The sequence below is a fragment of the Eleutherodactylus coqui genome, chromosome 8, assembly GCF_035609145.1.
Source record: "Eleutherodactylus coqui strain aEleCoq1 chromosome 8, aEleCoq1.hap1, whole genome shotgun sequence".
Classification (NCBI taxonomy): Eukaryota; Metazoa; Chordata; class Amphibia; order Anura; family Eleutherodactylidae; genus Eleutherodactylus; species Eleutherodactylus coqui.
The window spans coordinates 77,919,967-77,941,907 of NC_089844.1; the positions used below are offsets into that span (position 1 = coordinate 77,919,967).

At 45.6% G+C, this 21,941-nt stretch overlaps 1 protein-coding gene across 3 annotated transcripts in view; it reads right to left on the minus strand.

The window, feature by feature from the left end:
• COL28A1 (collagen type XXVIII alpha 1 chain) overlaps window positions 1-21,379 on the minus strand; it is an 87,284-nt gene extending 65,905 nt beyond the window's left edge. The window contains exons 1-3 of one of the 3 annotated variants that reach the window (XM_066575906.1): window positions 21,193-21,379; window positions 10,515-10,672; window positions 8,213-8,781 (exon numbers count right to left, since the gene is read on the minus strand). In XM_066575906.1, coding sequence (XP_066432003.1) covers window positions 8,213-8,781; window positions 10,515-10,665 — 720 coding nt within the window. In that variant the 5' untranslated portion in view covers window positions 10,666-10,672; window positions 21,193-21,379. Of the gene's footprint in view, window positions 1-8,212; window positions 8,782-10,514; window positions 10,673-20,430; window positions 20,455-21,192 lie in introns of those variants that run through there. The other 2 variants (XM_066575904.1, XM_066575905.1) reach the window with 2 other exon arrangements.
• Between the last annotated feature and the right edge of the window lie 562 nt (window positions 21,380-21,941).

The following is a 21,941-nucleotide window of genomic DNA, read 5'->3' on the forward strand; positions in this document are numbered from 1 at the left end:
GACCACGTCTCCCGCAACATTGTACGCGCCCTCACCAACGCGGTTACTGCCAAGGTCCACTTAACAACAGACACGTGGACAAGCACAGGCGGGCAGGGCCACTATATCTTCCTGACGGCACATTGGGTGAATTTAGTGGAGGCTGGGACAGAGTCAGAGCCTGGGACCGCTCACGTCCTACCCACCCCCCGAATTGCGTGCCCCAGCTCGGTGGTGGTATCTGCGGGGGTGTATGCTTCCTCCACTAAACCACCCTCCTCCTCCTCCTACGCAACCTCTGTCTCGCAATCAAGATGTGTCAGCAGCAGCACGTCACCAGCAGTCGGTGTCACGCGGCGTGGCAGCACAGCGGTGGGCAAGCGTCAGCAGGCCGTGCTGAAACTACTCAGCTTAGGAGAGAAGAGGCACACGGCCCACGAACTGCTGCAGGGTCTGACAGAGCAGACCGACCGCTGGCTTGCGCCGCTGAGCCTCCAACCGGGCATGGTCGTGTGTGACAACGGCCGTAAGCTGGTGGCGGCTCTGCAGCTCGGCAGCCTCACGCACGTGCCATGCCTGGCCCATGTGTTTAATTTGGTGGTTCAGCGCTTTCTGAAAAGCTACCCCCACTTGTCATACCTGCTCGGAAAGGTGCGCTGGATCTGCGCACATTTCCGCAAATCACACACGCACGCTGCCACCCTGCGGACCCTGCAACATCGGTTTCATCTGCCAGTGCACCGACTGCTGTGCGACGTGCCCACACAGTGGAACTCTACGCTCCACATGTTGGCCAGACTCTATGAGCAGCGTAGAGCTATAGTGGAATACCAACTCCAACTTGCGCGGCGCAGTGGGAGTCAGCCTCCTCAATTATTTACAGAAGAGTGGGCCTGGTTGGCAGCCATCTGCCAGGTCCTTGGAAAATTTGAGGAGTCTACCCAGGTGGTGAGCGGCGATGCTGCAATCATTAGCGTCACCATTCCTCTGCTATGCATCTTGAGAAGTTCCCTGCAAAGCATAAAGGCAGACGCTTTGCGCTCGGAAACAGAGCCGGGGGAAGACAGTATGTCGCTGGATAGTCAGAGCACCCTCCTGTCTATATCTCAGCGCATTCAGGAGGAGGAGGAGCATGAGGAGGATGAGGAGGAGGGGGAAGAGACAGCTTGGCCCACTGCTGACGGTACCCATGCTGCTTGCCTGTCATCCTTTCAGCGTGTATGGCCTGAGGAGGAGGAAGAGTAGGAGGAGGAGGATCCTGAAAGTGATCTTCCTAGTGAAGACAGCCATGTGTTGCGTACAGGTACCCTGGCACACATGGCTGACTTCATGTTAGGATGCCTTTCTCGTGACCCTCGCGTTACACGCATTCTGGCCACTACGGATTACTGGGTGTACACACTGCTCGACCCACGGTATAAGGAGAGCCTTTGCACTCTCATTCCCGAAGAGGAAAGGGGTTCGAGAATGATGCTATACCACAGGGCGCTGGTGGACAAACTGATGGTAAACTTCCCATCCGACAGCGCTAGTGGCAGAAGGCGCAGTTCCGAGGGCCAGGTAGCAGGGGAGGCGCAGAGATCAGGCAGCATGTACAGCGCAGGCAGGGGAACATTCTCCAAGGCCTTTGCCAGCTTTATGGCTCCCCAGCAAGACTGTGTCACCGCTCCTCAGTCAAGGCTGAGTCGGCGGGAGCACTGTAAAAGGATGGTGAGGGAGTACGTAGCCGATCGCACGACCGTCCTCCGTGACGCCTCTGCCACCTACAACTACTGGGTGTCGAAGCTGGACACGTGGCCTGAACTCGCGCTGTATGCCCTGGAGGTGCTTGCTTGTCCTGCGGCTAGCGTCTTGTCAGAGAGTGTGTTTAGTGTGGCTGGGGGAATCATCACGGATAAGCGTACCCACCTGTCAACCGACAGTGCCGACAGGCTTACACTCATCAAGATGAACAAAGCCTGGATTTCCCCAGACGTCTCTTCTCCACCAGCGGACAGCAGCGATACCTAAGCAATACGTAGGCTGCACCCGCGGATGGAAGCATCGTTCTCTCTCACCATCCCAAACGGGGACATTTCTGCTTCATCAATCTGTGTATAATATTCCTCCTCCTCCTCCTCCTGCTCCTCCTCCTGAAACCTCACGTAATCACGCCGAACGGGCAATTTTTCTTAGGGCCACAAGGCTCACTCATATAATTTTTCTAAACAATTTCTATACGTTTCAATGCTCTTAAAAGCGTTGAAACTTTAACTTGAACCAATTTTTCGTTAAACTGGGCTGCCTCCAGGCCTAGTTACCACTTAAGCCACATTAACCAAAGCGATTAATGGGTTTCACCTGCCATCTTGGTTGGGCATGGCCAATTTTTTGGATGTACATTAGTACTGTTGATACAGCAATTTTTGTGGGCCCTCGCCTACAGTGTAATCAAATGAATTTTTAGCCCACCTGCATTACAGCTGACGTTACATCCGCTGTGTTGGGCAATGCAATGGGATATATTTATGTACCGCCGGTGGCTTCCTGGCACCCACCCATGCTGTGGGTCCACAGAGAATTATAAATGCATCTGAAACCACATCTAAAGAACCCCAGTCTGACTGGGGCATGCAGTGTGGGCCGAAGCCCACCTGCATTAAGCACGACATTACTACCTCAGCTGTGTTGGGCAATGCAATGGGATATTTTTATGTACCGCCGGTGGCTTCCTGGCACCCACCCATGCTGTGGGTCTACAGAGAATTATAAATGCATCTGAAACCACATCTAAAGAACCCCAGTCAGACTGGGGCATGCAGTGTGGGCCGAAGCCCACCTGCATTAAGCACGACATTACTACCTCAGCTATGTTGGGCAATGCAATGGGATATTTTTATGTACCGCCGGTGGGTTCCAGGGAGCCACCCATGCTGTCGGTCCACAGGGACTTCACAATAGGGAGTTGTACCTGCCTGTGTCTATGAATTAAAAACCGCGGTCTGACTGGGGCATGCAGACACCTTGACAGAATGAATAGTGTGTGGCACATAGGTTCCCCATTGCTATGCCCACGTGTGCAGCTCCTGATGGCGGTGGCACAGGATTATATTTCTCATTGCTTCTGTACAGCATTGTGGCCTATCGCCCCGCCCCTTTTAAAGAGGGTCGCTGCCTAGCCGTGCCAACCCTCTGCAGTGTGTGCCTGCGGTTCCTCGTCATGGCAGACGCACTTATAAATAGACATGAGGGTGGTGTGGCATGAGGGCAGCTGAAGGCTGTGCAGGGACACTTTTGTGTGCGCTGTGGACACTGGGTCGTGCAGGGGGGGGTTGGGCAGCATGTAACCCAGGAGAAGTGGCAGCGGAGTGTCATGCAGGCAGTGATTGTGCTTTGTTGGAGGTAGTGTGGTGCTTAGCTAAGGTATGCATTGCTAATGAGGGCTTTTCAGAAGTAAAAGTTGTTGGGAGGGGGGGCCACTCTTGCCGCTATTGTGGCTTAATAGTGGGACCTGGGAACTTGAGATGCAGCCCAACATGTAGCCCCTCGCCTGCCCTATCCGTTGCTGTGTCGTTCCCATCACTTTCTTGAATTGCCCAGATTTTCACACATGAAAACCTTAGCGAGCATCGGCGAAATACAAAAATGCTCGGGTCGCCCATTGACTTCAATGGGGTTCGTTACTCGAAACGAACCCTCGAGCATCGCGATAATTTCGTCCCGAGTAACGAGCACCCGAGCATTTTGGTGCTCGCTCATCTCTAGTTGGCACTATACAAATACCAAGATAAAAAATTTTCATTTAAAGTTATCTGCAGGAAACAGCACACATACAGCAGCGGATAGTCAGACTGTAGTAGTGCAGGTGTAGGCGTGGCCCCTAGAGGGAACTGCTAGGAACAGTTTTCTGCAGGTACCAGCAGATACTCAGACTGCAGTGTAGTAGTGCAGATGCGGCCCCTAGAGGGGGCTGTTAAGCCAGGGGAATGAGGAGAGAATTCAACAGCAGCTCTTCATCCTATCTAGTGTCCTGGCAGAATATCATCGAGATAGGTACTCTTGGCTCGGTGGTGTTGCACCAACTTGTTGGAAGTAATATTGCTCATCCGCAATAAAACGCACAAGTGGCTGGTAAAACAGATGTGTGAAGCATGGCACGGTACACTGGGCCAGTGAGTCTGTCTTCAAAAAAGAATGGTCCAATTAAACCCCTGGATGACAGTCCGCAGCAGACATTGAACCCTGGTAAACTGACTTCTTTGTTCGAGTGAATGTGAAGATTTTCTAGAGCTCAATAAACACAATTATGATGATTTACTGTACCATTTAGTTTAAGATGTGCTTCATCAGACCATTCATTTTCTCCACAAACTTTTCTTCCTCATCTACCATGCATTGAAACCATTCACAATACTGCAGTCTTCCAGCAGGGTCATCTTCATTCATGATGTGTAACAGTCTTGAAATGTAAACTTTCTAATATGCTCTCTTAAAGAGGTTTTTCAAGTTAGTTATTTTATGTTGGTTTGGGCCCCCTGTGCCCAAAACTATATAAAAGAAATATACTCCTCATGCCATCTTAGAGCTAAGGCCATCCAGCCAGAAGGCCTGGTGACGACCCGTAAACTTGTCATGTGGGCTTCTAATGTAGAAGCCTTGAGGCAGGTTTATGGGACGTCACGGATAACGTCCTTGTCCGGCCTCCTATTGGCTGCAGTGGTCATATAGGTAAACAACCCACATAACCGCTACTGCCGATGAGAACAGAAGACTGGAGTGGCGACAAGCGTCAACGGGACAGCAGCGTACAGCGGGACGTTAGTACGTATGTCTTTTTATTTTTTCACATACTTCATCTCTCCACTACCACCAATGATTTTAAACTTGAAGACCCCTTTAAGAATGCGTTGTAGGCTTGAAAAATAAATACAGTTAGGGCCAGAAATATTTGGACAGTAACACAATTTTCGCGAGTTGGGCTCTGCATGCCACCGCATTGGATTTGAAATGAAGCCTCTACAACAGAATTCAAGTGCAGATTGTAACGTTTAATTTAAAGGGTTGAACAAAAATATCTGATAGAAAATGTAGGAATTGTACACATTTCTTTACAAACACTCCACATTTTAGGAGCTCAAAAGTAATTGGACAAATAAACATAACCCAAACAAAATATTTTTTTTTCAATATTTTGTTGCGAATCCTTTGGAGGCAATCACTGCCTTAAGTCTGGAACCCATGGACATCACCAAACGCTGGGTTTCCTCCTTCTTAATGCTTTGCCAGGCCTTTACAGCCGCAGCCTTCAGGTCTTGCTTGTTTGTGGGTCTTTCCGTCTGAAGTCTGGATTTGAGCAAGTGAAATGCATGCTCAATTGGGTTAAGATCTGGTGATTGACTTGGCCATTGCAGAATGTTCCACTTTTTTGCACTCATGAACTCCTGGGTAGCTTTGGCTCTATGCTTGGGGTCATTGTCCATCTGTACTGTGAAGCGCCGTCCGATCAACTTTGCAGCATTTGGCTGAATCTGGGCTGAAAGTATATCCCGGTACACTTCAGAATTCATCCGGCTACTCTTGTCTGCTGTTATGTCATCAATAAACACAAGTGACCCAGTGCCATTGAAAGCCATGCATGCCCATGCCATCACGTTGTCTCCACCATGTTTTACAGAGGATGTGGTGTGCCTTGGATCATGTGCCGTTCCCTTTCTTCTCCAAACTTTTTTCTTCCCATCATTCTGGTACAGGTTGATCTTTGTCTCATCTGTCCATAGAATACTTTTCCAGAACTGGGCTGGCTTCTTGAGGTGTTTTTCGGCAAATTTAACTCTGGCCTGTCTATTTTTGGAATTGATGAATGGTTTGCATCTAGATGTGAACCCTTTGTATTTACTTTCATGGAGTCTTCTCTTTACTGTTGACTTAGAGACAGATACACCTACTTCCCTGAGAGTGTTCTGGACTTCAGTTGATGTTGTGAACGGGTTCTTCTTCACCAAAGAAAGTATGCGGCGATCATCCACCACCGTTGTCTTACGTGGACGCCCAGGCCTTTTGAGTTCCCAAGCTCACCAGTGAATTCCTTTTTTCTCAAAATGTACCCGACTGTTGATTTTGCTACTCCAAGCATGTCTGCCATCTCTCTGATGGATTTTTTCTTTTTTTTCAGCCTCAGGATGTTCTGCTTCACCTCAATTGAGAGTTCCTTTGACCGCATGTTGTCTGGTCACAGCAACAGCTTCCAAATCCAAAACCACACACCTGGAATCAACCCCACACCTTTTAACTACTTAATTGATTACAGGTTAACGAGGGAGACGCCTTCTGAGTTAATTGCAGCCCTTAGAGTCCATTGTCCAATTACTTTTGGTCCCTTGAAAAAGAGGAGGCTATGCATTACAGAGCTATGATTCCTAAACCCTTTCTCCGATTTGGATGTGGAAACTCTCATATTGCAGCTGGGAGTGTGCACTTTCAGCCCATATTATATATATAATTGTATTTCTGAACATGTTTTTGTAAACAGCTAAAATAACAAAACTTGTGTCACTGTCCAAATATTTCTGGCCCTAACTGTATAAGGTCTGCGGCCTTGATGGTGATATCTGCAGCGTACCATCAAGGCTACAGACCTTATATTTATTTTTCTTTATCATTATTTATGTTTTATAATATCTATTGAGGCAATTTAGATTAGTCTAGACAAGCATCCACCTTTCTACAAAAAGAGATATATTAGTATCAGAGAAGAGAGAGGTTGCTCTGCTAGCTCTAGAAAGAAAATAGAAGCTTGGTTTAAATCAGACTAGCCAGCAAAAAGAAACAAGGAGACTATTCCCTCCAGTTTTAAAGAAAGATGCAGCAGAATGTCCATGGGCAATGTTTGTGAATGAGAGCGATCCCCATATAGGAGTGACCAAGTGACTGCTGCTTATGTCCATCTATACATTGCAGTGTTACCTGGTTAGCTCGGCTTCGTCTCTCTCTTTCCTTCACTCTAACTTTGCCTGGAAACTGCATATTTGCCTCTATAATTAGACCTGACATCGTATCAACAATTTATGTTAGACTAGAAAATGATGGGAGATATTCCTCCCTGTAAGGGCTAGGGTGGTTCCTGATGAACTACTTTACATAGTAGGGAAACGCGTCGAACCTAACACTATGAAAATAAACTGAGTGGATCTAAGGATTATACATATAGCCCGAGCAGATATTATCAGTATTCAATTCGCAGTGCGTTATCTATTTACTTCACTGCAAATTGTATAATACTTCTACAAGAGGTTCTGTACCTTAGGTGGTATGTAGTTGTTGTGTGTGTCTGAGTTCCAATTGTGAGTCTGTGTTGAGTCTCTGTTCTCCTCATATGCAAAATAGGAGGTCCAGGCCTTTCTTATGTGCCCTGATTTTAACGATTGAGACTAATAAAGAATTTATTTTTCATTATCTACACTGTGAAAGGGCTTTGAAAGAATACATAGATTATTCTGCCTCAGTGAAATAATTTGTGTTTCACATATGGTGCTACTGGCGTAACTTTATGGGATGCGGTTGCACCCGGGCCCAGGAGCCTTAGGGGGCCAATAAGGCCTCTCTTCTCCATATAGGGAGCCCAGTACTATGAATAAAGCATTATAGTGGGGGACCCTGTTACAAGTTTTGTATTGGGGCCCAGGAGCTTCAAGTTATGCCTCTCTGTGATAAGGGATTAAGAGAAGTTGGGGGCTCCAAGATAAACTTTTGCACCCAGGCCCATGAGCCTTTAGCTACACCCTTGCGATGGCACCATAGGTTGCAAGCCTATCACAAATACGTGTTATTTTTAGGCATGTTGGTGGTTTGGTTTCAAACTCACTTCGTCGTACTTCATACACATTCTCAAATTTGCAGCACCACTTCAAACTTGTATTGCATTGCTCGAAAGTCAAGCATGCCTTGGCCATTTTATCTGACTCTCTTGATGACCACATGGTTAAACAATTGTGCGACTACTGATACTTTTTGAGAAAACATAATACTACATATTGTCGCCATAATTCAATTCGGATTTTAAAAATGGGCATAGATCTCACTATTAAATTGTGTGTACATTTTTTGGGCCACCCTGTATATCGACAAGCATTTTACAGTGTGTGCTATGGGACAATAAACAGACTTGCTGGTGGCAGGAACTTCTACTATGTACAAATCAGAATTGCATGTATTGAACAGGTGTAAAGTAATTTATGGGAGTCACATGGTTACTTACCACTTCCTTGAGGATCTTATCCACCATATCGGTTTCCTGCATATGGAAGACAAATCTAGTAGCAGGAACACTTGCCAGGAGACGTAGTTTTGCAGCATTAGTGGCTTCCTTGGCTACAGATGTCATTCCAACAATGAAAAGCTTAATGTCATGGTTTTTGGCATTAGCAGTAGCAGCAAATATATCAGGATTTCTGGGATGGTCAACCCCATCAGTTAGAAGCATGGCCACCTTCACGCTTTTTTGTGTCCCTTCATTCATGTACAACTGAGTTAAGTTTGTGATGGCATAGGAGGTGAATGTACCGTGGCCAATATATGCAATGGGACCAATGCGAGCTTGAAAGCTGTCCGGACCTCTCCAATCTCTGAATGTTTGCTCTATGAGTACTGTGCTGCTGTACTGTAATAATGCCACTCTCCAGCTGAACGGCCTCTTGGAGTCTAGCTGGACACCCTTTAGCTTGTCCACCATTTGTGAAACAAATTTCTTCTCCTGATTGTGATTATACTCCTTAGCACTTTCTGAACTGTCCAGGAGGAAGGCCATTTCCAGAAGGCAATCTTCATCTGGAAGGAAATCATAGGACATGTACCGAGGTTCTCATAAATTAGTTACAAATTACTCGTAGCTAAAGGGTATGCAAAGTTTTGCAACCAATTGCAATGCATCTAAACTACATAAAGAAGCAACTTTGCAAATAATTTTGATTAAAGGTTTTGTCCCAAGAAGAATATTGTTGATAGTTAAAGGGAGCTGTTCATATTCTTGATTCAACCCCTAGTGAGGGCAACATAAAATAACAGACACACTGATTGCAGTAGTCTAGCACTTATTGGGAAGTGTTTAGTACGTATCATGCACTTACGTAGAGATGATGCTGAGCCTAGTGTGAGTTATTCACTTGCCCCATCTACCTGCCATGATTACACTCTTTGCGCTATTACATTGCATTCTGACAATATTGTGAATCATGGCTGGTGGATGGGGAAAACATTGCCTTGTGAATCTGGACTTATGTCTCACCAGGCACAGTGGCTTCTCTATGTAAGTCCACGAAATCTACTAAACATGGCCCAGAGTGCTGGAATTAGCACGAATGTTTCTACTTTATGCAGCCCTCAGTAAGGTTCCTGAAGGTCCCCTTTAAATCTCGCCCATATTTAGAAACACTTTTTGTAATTAGTTGTTTAAAAAAATGTGTCTATCTCCGGAAATTCCAGGACTACTGTTAGAATAGCGCCTCCTCCTGTTTATGTTCTGTGTCCACCTCAGTAATTATTGCAAGGTGGTCACACCTACTCAGTCTTCCTTCCCTCTCTGCTCCACTAGATATGTGGGGAATTCCTGCTGAGGTGAGCATCTACTTCTGAAGCTGCAGCATCGTCTCTGATCTCACTCTCTTATCACTTGGTCAGCATCTCTTCTGTCAAGCAGAGAAGATACTGGATCTTCAGCGGCAGCCGCCCACCACACCAGGGATCCCTCCAAATGTCCAGTGGACATTACTAAGGTGGACACAGAATAGAAACAATGGGTGGCGCTATTCTAACACAAATCCTATCTGGGGATGCAAACATTTTTTACTAAGTGTTTAGAATTATGGGCAGGCTTTAAAGAGAACCTGACTATAAAATAAGCCTGTAAAGGGAGGGGGGGGGGGGGGGATAATGAGTCTGTTTTGTATTGTATGGATGCTGTAATAACTGTTCTGTTCATTTTAGAGATGTTAAGGGGAGGAGGGGTGACGCTGCTGTGATCGCATGTTTCTGCAAGACTTAGACAGCAGATAAAGACTACTTTTGTGGGTCTTAGCCAGTTGCAGGAAGTTACAGAGCAGACAAAGCGGTACACAGAGTGTGTTTGAGTTTCTTCACCCCAGGGCTACAGACACAGGATCAGTTTGTCGCTGAGCAGAATACCGCTACTCCAGAAAACCAAGACTGTGTTCATATACCGGTATCAGGACAGTGCACCTCTCCAACCCAGCATTGCCTGATTTGTGCCTGCAGCACAACTAAATAATAAATCCACTGTCTGTTAAGTTCATGAAGACGTTACTGTTACTATTTGGAACAATAATCGGAATCGGTGGAGTGAAGTTGTCTGTCTCTGTACGTTCCTTAACAACAGCGCTTCATGTTCCTTACTTCAGAGAGATGGAACAATATTTCCCTGTAGGGCAGCCAACACTGTATTCATGCCCGACCACTTGCTGTCGGCACTACCCCACCCCTGCCCGGCTGGCCTATTCCCAGACCAGTCTTCAAGACAACCGCTTAAACAACTATGTGATTTGTACCTTGTTCACTGAGGTTGGAAATCTTTTCCACCGGGCCGGATATTAATGCTTTAGGCTTATATCTTCCAAATCTCCTCTCTTCAAAATAATTCTGAGCCACATACGTCTGGGCATGTAATAAGAACAAAAGACCCCAAACTCGAGGGAACATGGTAGATCTATAAAGGAAAATGATTTATTACTAAATTCAAGAAAACTGCAAAAGGCATTCATTTCTCAAACTGACACTGGAATTCAATATTTTGTAGTGTCTACATATCACTTCTACCCAGATGACATAAAGTGGCTTCTTCTGGATATAACAATGCAATATCTACATCTATTACTTGTTTTGATGACCAAGGTCACATATAAGGGTAAATAGATTTTGGACCATTTAAAGTATAAGGCTGGTTTCACATCTGTGTGGAGAAGTAAAAGAGAATCCCCGTGGAAGAATGGCTCTGTCTCAGGACGGAACTGAACAGCACTGAACGGACCCCATTGACTACAATGGGGTCCGTTCGATTTCCGCTCAGGTGACCGGCTTTTAGACGGAAGAAAAAGTGCCTAATTGACATATATTTCACTGAAAGGAACAAGCCTAAAATATAACTTTCTTGTGTATATAAAATTAAAATATAGACTACTACCACAGGCTAAAATCCAGACTTGCCAAAAATCACATAAAAAATTGTGATATTCTGACAAAAAGGTTATATCAAGTTAGGGGTATCCATATATAAGCACAGATATTGATAGATATGGATCAGCCCTCTCCTCGCAGTTCTGTTTTGTACTGTTAAATGTTAAAGGGGTGGTCTCGCGAAACCAAGTGGGGGTATACACTTCCGTATGGCCATATTAATGCACTTTGTAATATACATCGTGCATTAAATATGAGCCATACAGAAGTTATTCACTTACCTGCTCCGTTGCTAGCGTCCTCGTCTCCATGGTTCCGTCTAAATTCGCTGGCAGCTTGCTTTTTTAGACGCGCTTGCGCAGTCCGGTCTTCTCCTTTCAGCACGAGCCGCTTCAGTGTGCTCCCCGCTACAGCTCTTCTGCGCATCCCTGTTAGAGGAAGGTGCAGAGCCGCCCAGCTGTCCGGAGAAGCCGCCCAGCTGTCCTGCCGTCCAGGTAAGTGATGGGCCGGGGGGGGCTGCCGCTGCGCCGGGGGGGCTGTTGCTAGGCCGGGGGGGGGGGCTGCCGCTGCGATGGGGGGGCTGTCGCTAGGCCGGGGGGGGCTGTCGCTAGGCCGGGGGGGGGCTGTCGCTGCGATGGGGGGGCTGTCGCTAGGCCGGGGGAACTAGCGCTGGGCCAGGGGGGTAAGTGATGGGTCGGGGGTGATGTTCACTGACAGGTGAAGGCCCCGGAGCCCAGCGCTGGGCTCCGGGGCCTTCACCTGGGCTCCGGAACCTAGCGCTGGGCTCCGGAACCTAGCGCTGGGCTCCGGGGCCTTCACCTGGGCTGAGGGTCTAGCGCTGGGGAGCCGGGAGCGTAGCGCTGGGGAGCCGGGGGCTAGCGCCGGTTACCTGCTGCCTGGCGGTGGGTGACTGGTCGGCGGCTGCGGGGCGTCTGGTCGGCGGCTGCGGGGCGTCTGGTCGGCGGCTGCGGGGCGTCTGGTTGGCGGCTGCGGGGCGTCTGGTCGGCGGCTGCGGGGCGTCCGGTTGCCATGGAGACACAGCTGGCAGCATCTCGGGAGCGCGCACGTCGGGCTGCAGCGAGCGACGGGGAAAGAGCCGGCGGCCATCTTGGGGAAACTTTTATAAGTTGCTGAAACGCTGGAACGGTAAGTACAAACCAGCTAGGAAAGTCATTTACAGGGGTAATTAGTAATGTATGTTTAATTAGGGGGACTGGGCAAAAAAAAAAAATCACTGCTTCCTCGAGACATCTCCTTTAATCTTGGTAATCGAGATAAGTCTTGGGCACTTCACAAGGTACGCAAGCAGTGTGTCGAGAGTTTAAGTTGCCATTTGGTATACCTATGGTTTGGTGAGAGCCACTAGATCATTCCAGGGACAGTTACTTTTGTATAGTGAAAACTTCAGTATATAAGAAAAAATAAATGTAAAATCGAGTATCCTAGTCCACCATCAGCTATACGTCCAGTGTCTCATTCAGCTGAAATCCCAGTGCCAGTTTTCATTGAACTACCCTCCCTTAAAGAACATGATCGTAGGGAAAAACTAAGTGACAGCAATGATGAAGATTTTGAAATAGAAGATGACTTAGTTCATAAGGGTGGCTTCACACGAGCGTGTTTTTGTGAGTGCATACGGGCGCACAAAAACACTCCTCTATTACAACACATGCATTCACTATGGTGTGTTCACATGTCTGAGTTTTACAGGTGTGCGCCTGCAAAGATAGGACATGCGTGCACAATAGGGAATGCACGCATTGTCTTCAATGGAGCCGCAGCTACTGCCGGTGGCTCCATTGAAGAGAATGGTCTGCCAGCCCCCCGTAATTGTTTTTCAGGGAAGAGCTTTAAATATAAGCTCTTCCCTAAAAAACAAACATTTTAGTGTAAATATATATATATATATATATATATATATATATACACACATACTCACCTGATCGCCGCTGCCGTGTCCCCGCAGGGATGAAGAACACATCTGCCGCATGCGGCAGATGCTTGCTTCATCCCCGTGGGGAATAAAGAATTCCCTGCTGTACCTGTCACAGATGTGGCAGATGCAGCAAAGGAACTCAAAATACCCTCGGGGAATAAAGCATTTCCTACCGCAGCTGTCATCTGTGATAGGGGATTCAGCTGCCAGTATCCTGTAATTGTTTTTCAGGGAAGGGCTTTAAGTATAAGCCCTTCCTTGAAAAACAAGGCAAAGTAGTTTAAAAAAATAATAAACACCACATACTTGCCTTCCTTCAGCTGCCGGGGCTCAGCCACATCCTCTCAGCACTGTCCCCACTCTGCAATGCAGTTCTTTGAGCAGGCGGACATTTAAAATCCCCACTTGCTGAAAGAGCTGCTTGTGATTGGCTGAGGCGTTCAGCCAATCACAGGCAGCTCTCGCCTGTTATTCATTCAGCGAGAGCTGGCTGTGTGCGTGCCCTCACGCATCCACTGCCCCCAACACCTCCTAACAGTCTGTTCAGAACTGTCTGTTCAGGTGGCAAATAACTAATCGATAAGGCTATCCAGCTTCTCACCTTCCAATAATGCACCCCCTCTCAAACTTTAACTGGACTAAATCTCTTCGATTGTGTCATAGAGACGTCTAGTGATCAACAAGTTCTGTACAAGCGGAAAAAGAGGTCCACTGCACACAAGTAGTCTCTGAGAGCCTATTTAAAGGCCAAGGGTGGAACTACTTTTAGGGTTTCAGGTGGCAAGACTGTTCAACTAATCACACATGCTGCCTTGGTCAGTGAAGTGCTGGTTTCAGCACTTCCATCATTTTCATTGTTTGGCTCCTATAGTGGACCCAAACAACAAAATTGTGTAACATTACTGTGAACCCAACCTTAGTACGATTCCTGAATTCTCATCTTGGGGTTTCAAGGACTCTATGGATGTGCATAGGTAAGGAAGTAGGACCCCAGACGACAGCTGTGGCCTCTGCAGACAGTGCAAACACATATATGAGACAGAGAGGAATAGGTTCTGGTCAGTGGTGTTTTGGGTCTTCAAGACTGGTTAGACTCAGCAAGCAGCATCCTCCTACTAGCTGCAGCCCAGCAATCATGTTTGAGAACCTTTATTCAATACACAGTGATGAGCAGCTCATCATTATCAGCGGTTCAAACACTGCATCTAGTTTGTTATACAAAGAAAGTTAAAGGCAGATTGATAATTTTTGATCCATAAATTGCGCAACCCTCTTAATGTTACCCTAGGTGCTTGCCTATTCTGCCTGCTTCTTGCCCTGGCCCTACTATGTAAAAGTGAGTCACCTCCCTGCAGCACCATAAAGTAAGTTATGGGATTGTTCGCGGAGGTGACGGGTGTTGTATTTTTTATACTCACCCGCTCCTGCAATCCGGCGCTGTCACCAGCTGAAGTCCACATCAGGCACAAAAATCTGATTCTTTTCTGATTGGCATGTGCATGCTCTCTTGTAGATTTGTATGGGGCAGCGTATGCATGGTAATCTGAAAAGAGTCAGATTTTCGTGCTACGCACTCTAGGTGACAACGCAGAAATGGGGGAGTGTTAAATATATATCCCCTGGCCCCCTGTCACCTCCCTTAACAGCTTATAACTTACTTTATGGTGCTCTGGGGACATGATAGGTTCCATTTAAAAACCCCTGAACAAACACAACACTGGGTTATGCAGCTTTAAAGCAATCCTTTGTATTTTGGAGTCCTACATAGGAGCGCCATCAGAGTATGCTTGTGTCTGGAATCTTCCACATAGATGATTAGTTATACCATGATGCACATATTTTATTTAGAAAGCGACATGTGATGAAAAGAAATGTGTTCGCTGATTAATCTTCAAATTTCAGCCCTAGAGCTAAACTTCAGGTTCACATGTTTGAATAGTCTTGGGGGCAAATCGGTGGTTTTGCTAAGAATGTCTCAAAGCTGGGGGTCAAAAATATAGAAATGTTCTAAAAGGCTTCTATTGTCGTGTTTAAACCTGTGTTGTCTTCTATCTTATAGAAGTATCAGAGTTTATGATATCCTGATTATATAGTGTCATATCAAGTTATGTCTAGTCGTAAAGTCTACTGATTGATGTTTTTATAAAATATATTTATTGCAATTCATATGAGAACTTGGAAAAAGAAAAGTTATAAAAATGAAAGGCGGATTTTATCACAGCCCTTGTGTCAGTTTCCTGGTGTAAAAAGTTGCAACTTTTGTTCCATGACTTCTCTGTGCAAAAATTTGCCAGTTTTTTTCAGTTTTATGGTGAAGGCCGCAGGCTGTGATCTCTGTGCTTCTACGGTCATCTGAGTCGGTATGAATCCAGGTGATATGAGGCTGGCCGGAGTCGGGAAAGGGCAAAACTGGGCCAAGCTTGGTTAGGGAAATTGAAGTCCAAGTGAGTTAGCAACTCTGTCATTAATCCCTTAACACCACAAGACATAGGTTTACATCCTGGGCAAATGGTACTTAACGCAGCAAAACATAAACTTACTTCCTGTAGATGGCATGGGTTCAGAAGTGAGCCTGCGCCATCCACCAGCAGGAGCCGTCTTTAACTGACAGCTAGCCTCATGCTGCAACAGTGGGGATTGGTGAAAACACCGATCCCCGATGTTAATGACTTACATGCCAGAATCAATGTAGATCATGGCAGATAAAGGGTTCACAGAGGGAGCACGCTGTGTGACGTCATTGGCCCTCTGCTCTATGGACCAGAGGATGTATGTATGGAGGTAGGAGCAATGTGTGGTTAACAGACCCTATAAGTTATGGGCCCTGTTCAGCAGGTTGAAAGATTACCAGTCAGAGCCTGCTAGGAGATTTGGCAGGTATGGCCTATGAGAAAGTTAAGCCATAGACGTGTTTAATTGGGAGGTTGCGGCGAGCTGGAGGCTGGAGTAGGCTTGGTCATTGGAAGAAGTGGTGGTGAACTGAAGGCTGGAGCAGCTTGCTCATTGTAGAGATGGCGGTGAGCTTGAGGCCAGGAACAATGCTGTGGGGGCTAATGAGAAGCTTTGTAGAGAGTTACTTGGTGTGATTAGAAGAGTCTGCAAAGAGATATGTTTGATTTTGCCGAGTAAGGCAAGGCCCTTCATGGGAAGCAAATGGTAGACTGCTGAAACACAGGCGTAGGCCAGGCAGAGCCAAAAACCTGGGAAGGTTTCTTTTCTAAACGTTGGCTATTGGCAACCACTCATCGTCATCTGGTCAGACCCTTAGGGTAGACAAGGTGGGCGACAAAAGGTCTCTGTTCACACTCAGAATCGGACATAAGATGCTACCTTGTCATGAAGCAGAACTTGTAATGTTAATAGCAGAAACCAAACCATACAGCAATCAGCAAAGTCTCTCACCCAATTTTGGCTGGAAACACAGGTTCCGGCAGGCAGACAGTCTCTGGATAAGTAATGGAATCCACTCTGCTATTCAAACAGGCAGTGTTTAATCACTGTCACCAACTTCTGGAGGCATTTCCAAACTGTTGTGTAGCTCCAAATTGTTAGGGCCCACTTAACTTCCATAGTAAGCTCCACATTTTACCACCACATAGGAAACCACGCATGCCTGCTCCACCCTTTTTATAGTCCACACCTTTCACAAGACTGCGTGCCAGCATTTTCTCACTTGGTAGAGAACAGCAAAAATAAATTTAAGTCACAGTAAGGCCCTTTTACATGGGATGAAATGACCATTTGTTAGCTTGGAGCTTGGAAAGTTTAGAAGAGGGTAGTTTGCAATGTACTGTGCAAGCCACTACTGACGCAGTATGTTGTCAGCGTGAGAGGAGTTAGCCCTGGGGTGGTTTGCTGGGGCTGTGATGAGAAATGTCAGGATGGAGGGAACAGAGAGGAATGAACAGCGCCGAGACGATTTTCAGTTAGCAGCAATAAAGTGGCAGCATCAGTGGTGTAATAAGCAAAAAAATAGGTTTATTGCTCCATAAAAATGGCTATGTTTCGACTAGGTGAGTCTTTATCAAGCCAAAAGACGATTTTCAGGTGAGGTTGTAGTTAAGTCCTTTTAGGTGTTGTGGAAGTTTCCAGCCTAGGGGGATGAGCTAGTAATTGTTTGCTCTGGTTGCCCTGAGACTTGTAGTGTGGCCTAGTTAGTCCTGAAGTGCAGTGGACTGAGCTTGGCCAGCAGGTCCTAAGACAGCAGAAACTACCCTCCTGAACCATAATAAAATGTGGGTTCTAGGTGGATCCTGTGAAAAGTTACACAGTCCTGGGGTAGGGGTCCTGTAGAGGTTGCAAGATCCTGAGTTGATGAGTGACACAGTCATTCTATGTTATATTATGGTTAGTATGTGTTTAGCAACCGTAACAATAGGGCCACCTTCTGTGTATCGTAACCATTAAGTTTATGTGCCTCACCTGAGTACTGTAACCATTAAGCTTGCTGTACCAGTGTATAACAGGAAGGTAAAAGTAAAGCCGGCTGCACATGGGCAGATTTGCCTTGCGGAATCTAGAGTGGATGTCCACCTTCGGATTCCACAGCAAATACCACCCATAGCATACTGTGGCAAAACACGTTTTCCTTTACATGAGTGGAAATCAATTGCAATTTTCTGCTCGCGGAGGAAAAGTTGTAGCATTCTCTATTTCTGTGCAGATTCCACACGGACGGCTTCCATTGAATCAATGGAAGCCATCCAACCCGCAACCCATCCGCAATAACATTGCGGAGAGGTTGCGGATTCCGCATCATCACCTAGCGATGACGCAGGAAAAGATGGGATTTAAAAAAAACAAAAATGGAATGTGCAGTACATTCGGCGAAACAAGAAAGCATATATGTGCAGATGCCGGCTGGGCACAGGGTCGGATTACGCTGCATGCACCCACATGCAGAATCCGACGCAGTCATGTGCAGCTAGCCTAAAGTGAACCTGTTTGGAATGAACTTGGCCTATGATCGTCTTTTTTCCCTTTCTCTTCTCATATGATAATATGCAAAGCACATAATACAATGTCAGACAGAAAAATATAACACACAATCAGGAGTGGAGCAATCTGAAGCTCCTGAGACCCTATACAAAAATCTTTACTAGGTTTGTCCGCATCACGGGCCATGTAGGGTATAGTCATCCCAGCAGATTTGTTGCAAACAGATCTCCAACTGTCCCAATCAGAAGACTGGAGCTTGCAGAACTCCATGTACAATACTTACAACCATAGCAATTTCATTCAGATCTGTAGAACTGATTCAGTCACAGAAATATCTGCAACAATCTCTCTGCATGTGAATAAACCCTTAATTGAGTGAATATAGTTAGAATATACTGTGTATGATATAGTTAAAGGGGTTTTACAGAATCCATACCCAAATCCGTGGCAAAATTTCACCATGTAAAAAAAGAGGCCTAAGGGTATATTTACCATTTTCTGGGACTCCAGTATTGATAACCTACTCTTTGGATAGGTCATCAATATCTGATCAGTGAAGACAGTTCTCAGGTAAGTGCGCGGCCTCTTCTCAGGCCAGTGATGTCACATTTATTTGTCACGTAGCCTGAGAGTCCCATTCAAGTGAATGGGATTAAGCTGATATACAAGGTATTGCTGCTGCAAAATGTATGGTGCCTGGTCTGCAGTGAAGAGGCTGCAGCGATCACCTGAGGGCTGTGGTTTCTTCAGACAGCTGATCAGTGGTGGTTAGGAGCTGCAGATCACCACAAATCAAGTATTTTTGACCTGTCGTAAGGATAACTCCTCGCTATTGGATTCATGGAAAACCTCTTTAAGGCTTCGACAGATGAGCGTGTTTCGAAATACGCTCGCTCCTGCGCAATTTTTTTGCACAGTGAAAGAGTGTATTTTGTGTGCATGCCTGCAAAAGTTCTGTGCGTATTTGTGCAAGCACCACTCATCCTCAGGGGTGGGGAAGTCACCCGCCCTGATTTACATGGCTAATTAGCCTAACGAGGTGCTAGCATACCCGTGAGTGCAGATGTTCGTGTGTACACACCTCTGATAAGCCTCTATGCAGCTCTTTGGTCTGCAAAAACGCACAGAATAGAGCAGGTGCAATTTTCTTGCACACGTGAAAACAGCGGGTGCAAAAAAAAAAAGAATTGTGAATTAACCCATTGAAATCAGTGAGTTCAAGTCTCTGCATTTTGCGGGCAGGATTTTCAAAAATACAGGAGTCTGTTGAAGCCCTACAATAGTGGATATACCCTTGGATATCAGTGACATGGTGAATTCTGCGGATTCCGCAGAAAAATCTTCGCCATTTTAGCTATGAAACCTGCGTTGTAGTACAGATTTTGAAATCCACGTTGCAGAAACAAAAGGTAGACATGTTGGACAGCTGGGGCAAGATATACCTGTGGATCCACATTAAAATCCACAGCAAAACTCTGTGGCTCATCCTCTGAATTCTGCAGCAAACTGAGGGTGGCTTCACATGTGAATGAGGATTTTTTTGCACGTGTTTCTGCATATTTTACTGTACTATGCAGGAAGGGGGGTGTAGATGCGCACCTGATACCTGCGTAATTGCACAATATGCTGCACAATTTCATGGGGAACCGAACACACCTGGCACTAATTAGGCTGCACACAGCTTGTTAAATAACGGTGCGGGTGTATCCTGCGCCAATGTGAGCAGTCCATGACAGCGCAAGAAAGTACAGTAAAAGTGCGACTATCACGTGCATTTTTGCGCTTATACTCATGTGAAGCTGTCCTTAAAAGTCTATGTGAATGAGGCCTTAGAGTACATTTACACGTAGCAGATTTACTGTGAGTTTTGTCACAAATTTGGGTGCAGGTCTGCAGCAGATTTTACCCCATGAATTTGAATTCAGTTGAATGGATGAAATCTGCTGCAGATCTGCACCAATTCCACAACAAAATCTGCACCAAATCAACTACATATGAACGCACCCATATGGAGCTTCCGTTCTCTTATGTCACACATAGATCTTGATGGGCCACCTAAGATGCCAGGACATGACTGTAAACTCCGTACCCCCTATATTTTGTCTCCAGGACCCCAACTATGTAAATTTCTGAAACTATTTCCAACGTTGTCAATATGGCTGTACCCGGAATGCAGTATATGGTATACTGATTGCACATCAAAAACAATATGCCTTTCGGTTGACCTGTACCCATGTGCTTCCATAAGATCATTACTGAGCATGAGTGACCACCAGCGCTGGACACATTAGGTAGGTATTTTCCATGTGAATATAATGAACACCAGGGGGCAACGCAACAAGTATCTAACAGTAACATCTACACACAGGGTCATCTTTCAAATAATTTCAATTAAAACATGCTATGATTTGACTCACCTAATAGAGAAAAGTCAAGGAGTTTTCTGTGCTTTCACCATTGATGACCTATCCTCATGATTGGTCATCAGTAGTTGATCAGCGGGGGCTCGCCGCTTGGAATCTCTATCAGTCAACTGATCATCTGGCCCACTAGCAATGGGAGTGAAGTGTAATAGGCGGAGCCGGAAGTGTATTAAGGCGGCTTTATTCCTATTGATTTAATTGGGAATGAAGCTAGCTATTACACTCCTGGCTCTGACCCCACTGATGACGTCCGTCTGGCTGCACTGACAGCAGGCTGGACGATCAGCTGATTGGTGGTGATCCTGAGTGGCGGACCTCCACCAATCAACTATTGATGACCTATCCTGAGTATAGGTGATCGATAGTAAAAGCCCAGATATTTATTCATAGGACAACCTCTTTCACCATCATTAATAATCCAGTTCATTCTAGAGGCTCAGTACTAACATTATAGGTTAGGCACAAATTATGACTTTTCCCAATGTGCAATGGATACAGAATGAATTACCTATACTGTATATCCACAAAGCTGTACAGTAATTATAGAAATTAATGATTCAATTCATAATGTGATATTTATGGTAAACTGCAAAAAAGCAACCAAAAACCTAAAAAAATCCTAAAACTCCATCTAGTCACTGCATGGACATAAGAGTGGAATCCTCTTACAATAATACTGCATTAATATTACATAAAATGATACAGTGATGTGATACCTATGTACAGAGTCTATGGTAAAAAAATGAAAGATTTTACCTGTGAGTATTGCGTTGTAGAGTAATGCGAGCAGATCAGGGGTTATTGGAGAGCACAGCTGGGCGACAGATGTTAATAGCCACAGGGTCTCTTCCCCATCCTACTGCTAATCCTTCTTAGATCTGCACTGAAGACTTCTCTAATTCTAGTCTTAGAGGTGTGGGCTGGACCACTCCCGTACCTGTCAGACAATCTGAAATATTGTTGACATTGGGGGTTATGCTAATACACCTGTGAGGAGGGTCTGCACATTTAAAGGTGTTACAAAACTTTGCTGCCAAAGGTATAGCAACTGTGAAATGCCTAAATAAGCGTGCAGAAATATTTCATAAATTACCTGTATGGAAAATCTTCAGTATATAACAGCACATCAGAGATTATTGGGTTTCCACTAAGGGATAAATTGTTACATTATTTTTAAAAGTTCCATTTGAGTGGTTCCTATTATCTGATTGAAAACATATTTTAGATGTGGCACCATCGTTGTATATAGATTTTAGTGTATACAAAGTAGCCAATTCTGCAATGCCAGATCTTCCAAGAATCCTCATCAAGTTTTTTTTAAGAGAAAAAGCAATCACTGTATTTTGAACAGCTGGCGCACAATATCGTGTCCGGTAACACAGTATTATGTGATGGCCATGCCACTATTTGTTCTCACATAATGCACTGACCTCTCATCAACCTTTGACAGTCAAGGGTAAATGTAGTAACTTGCATTACTTTGACCGCTGGCAGATTGTTGGTGG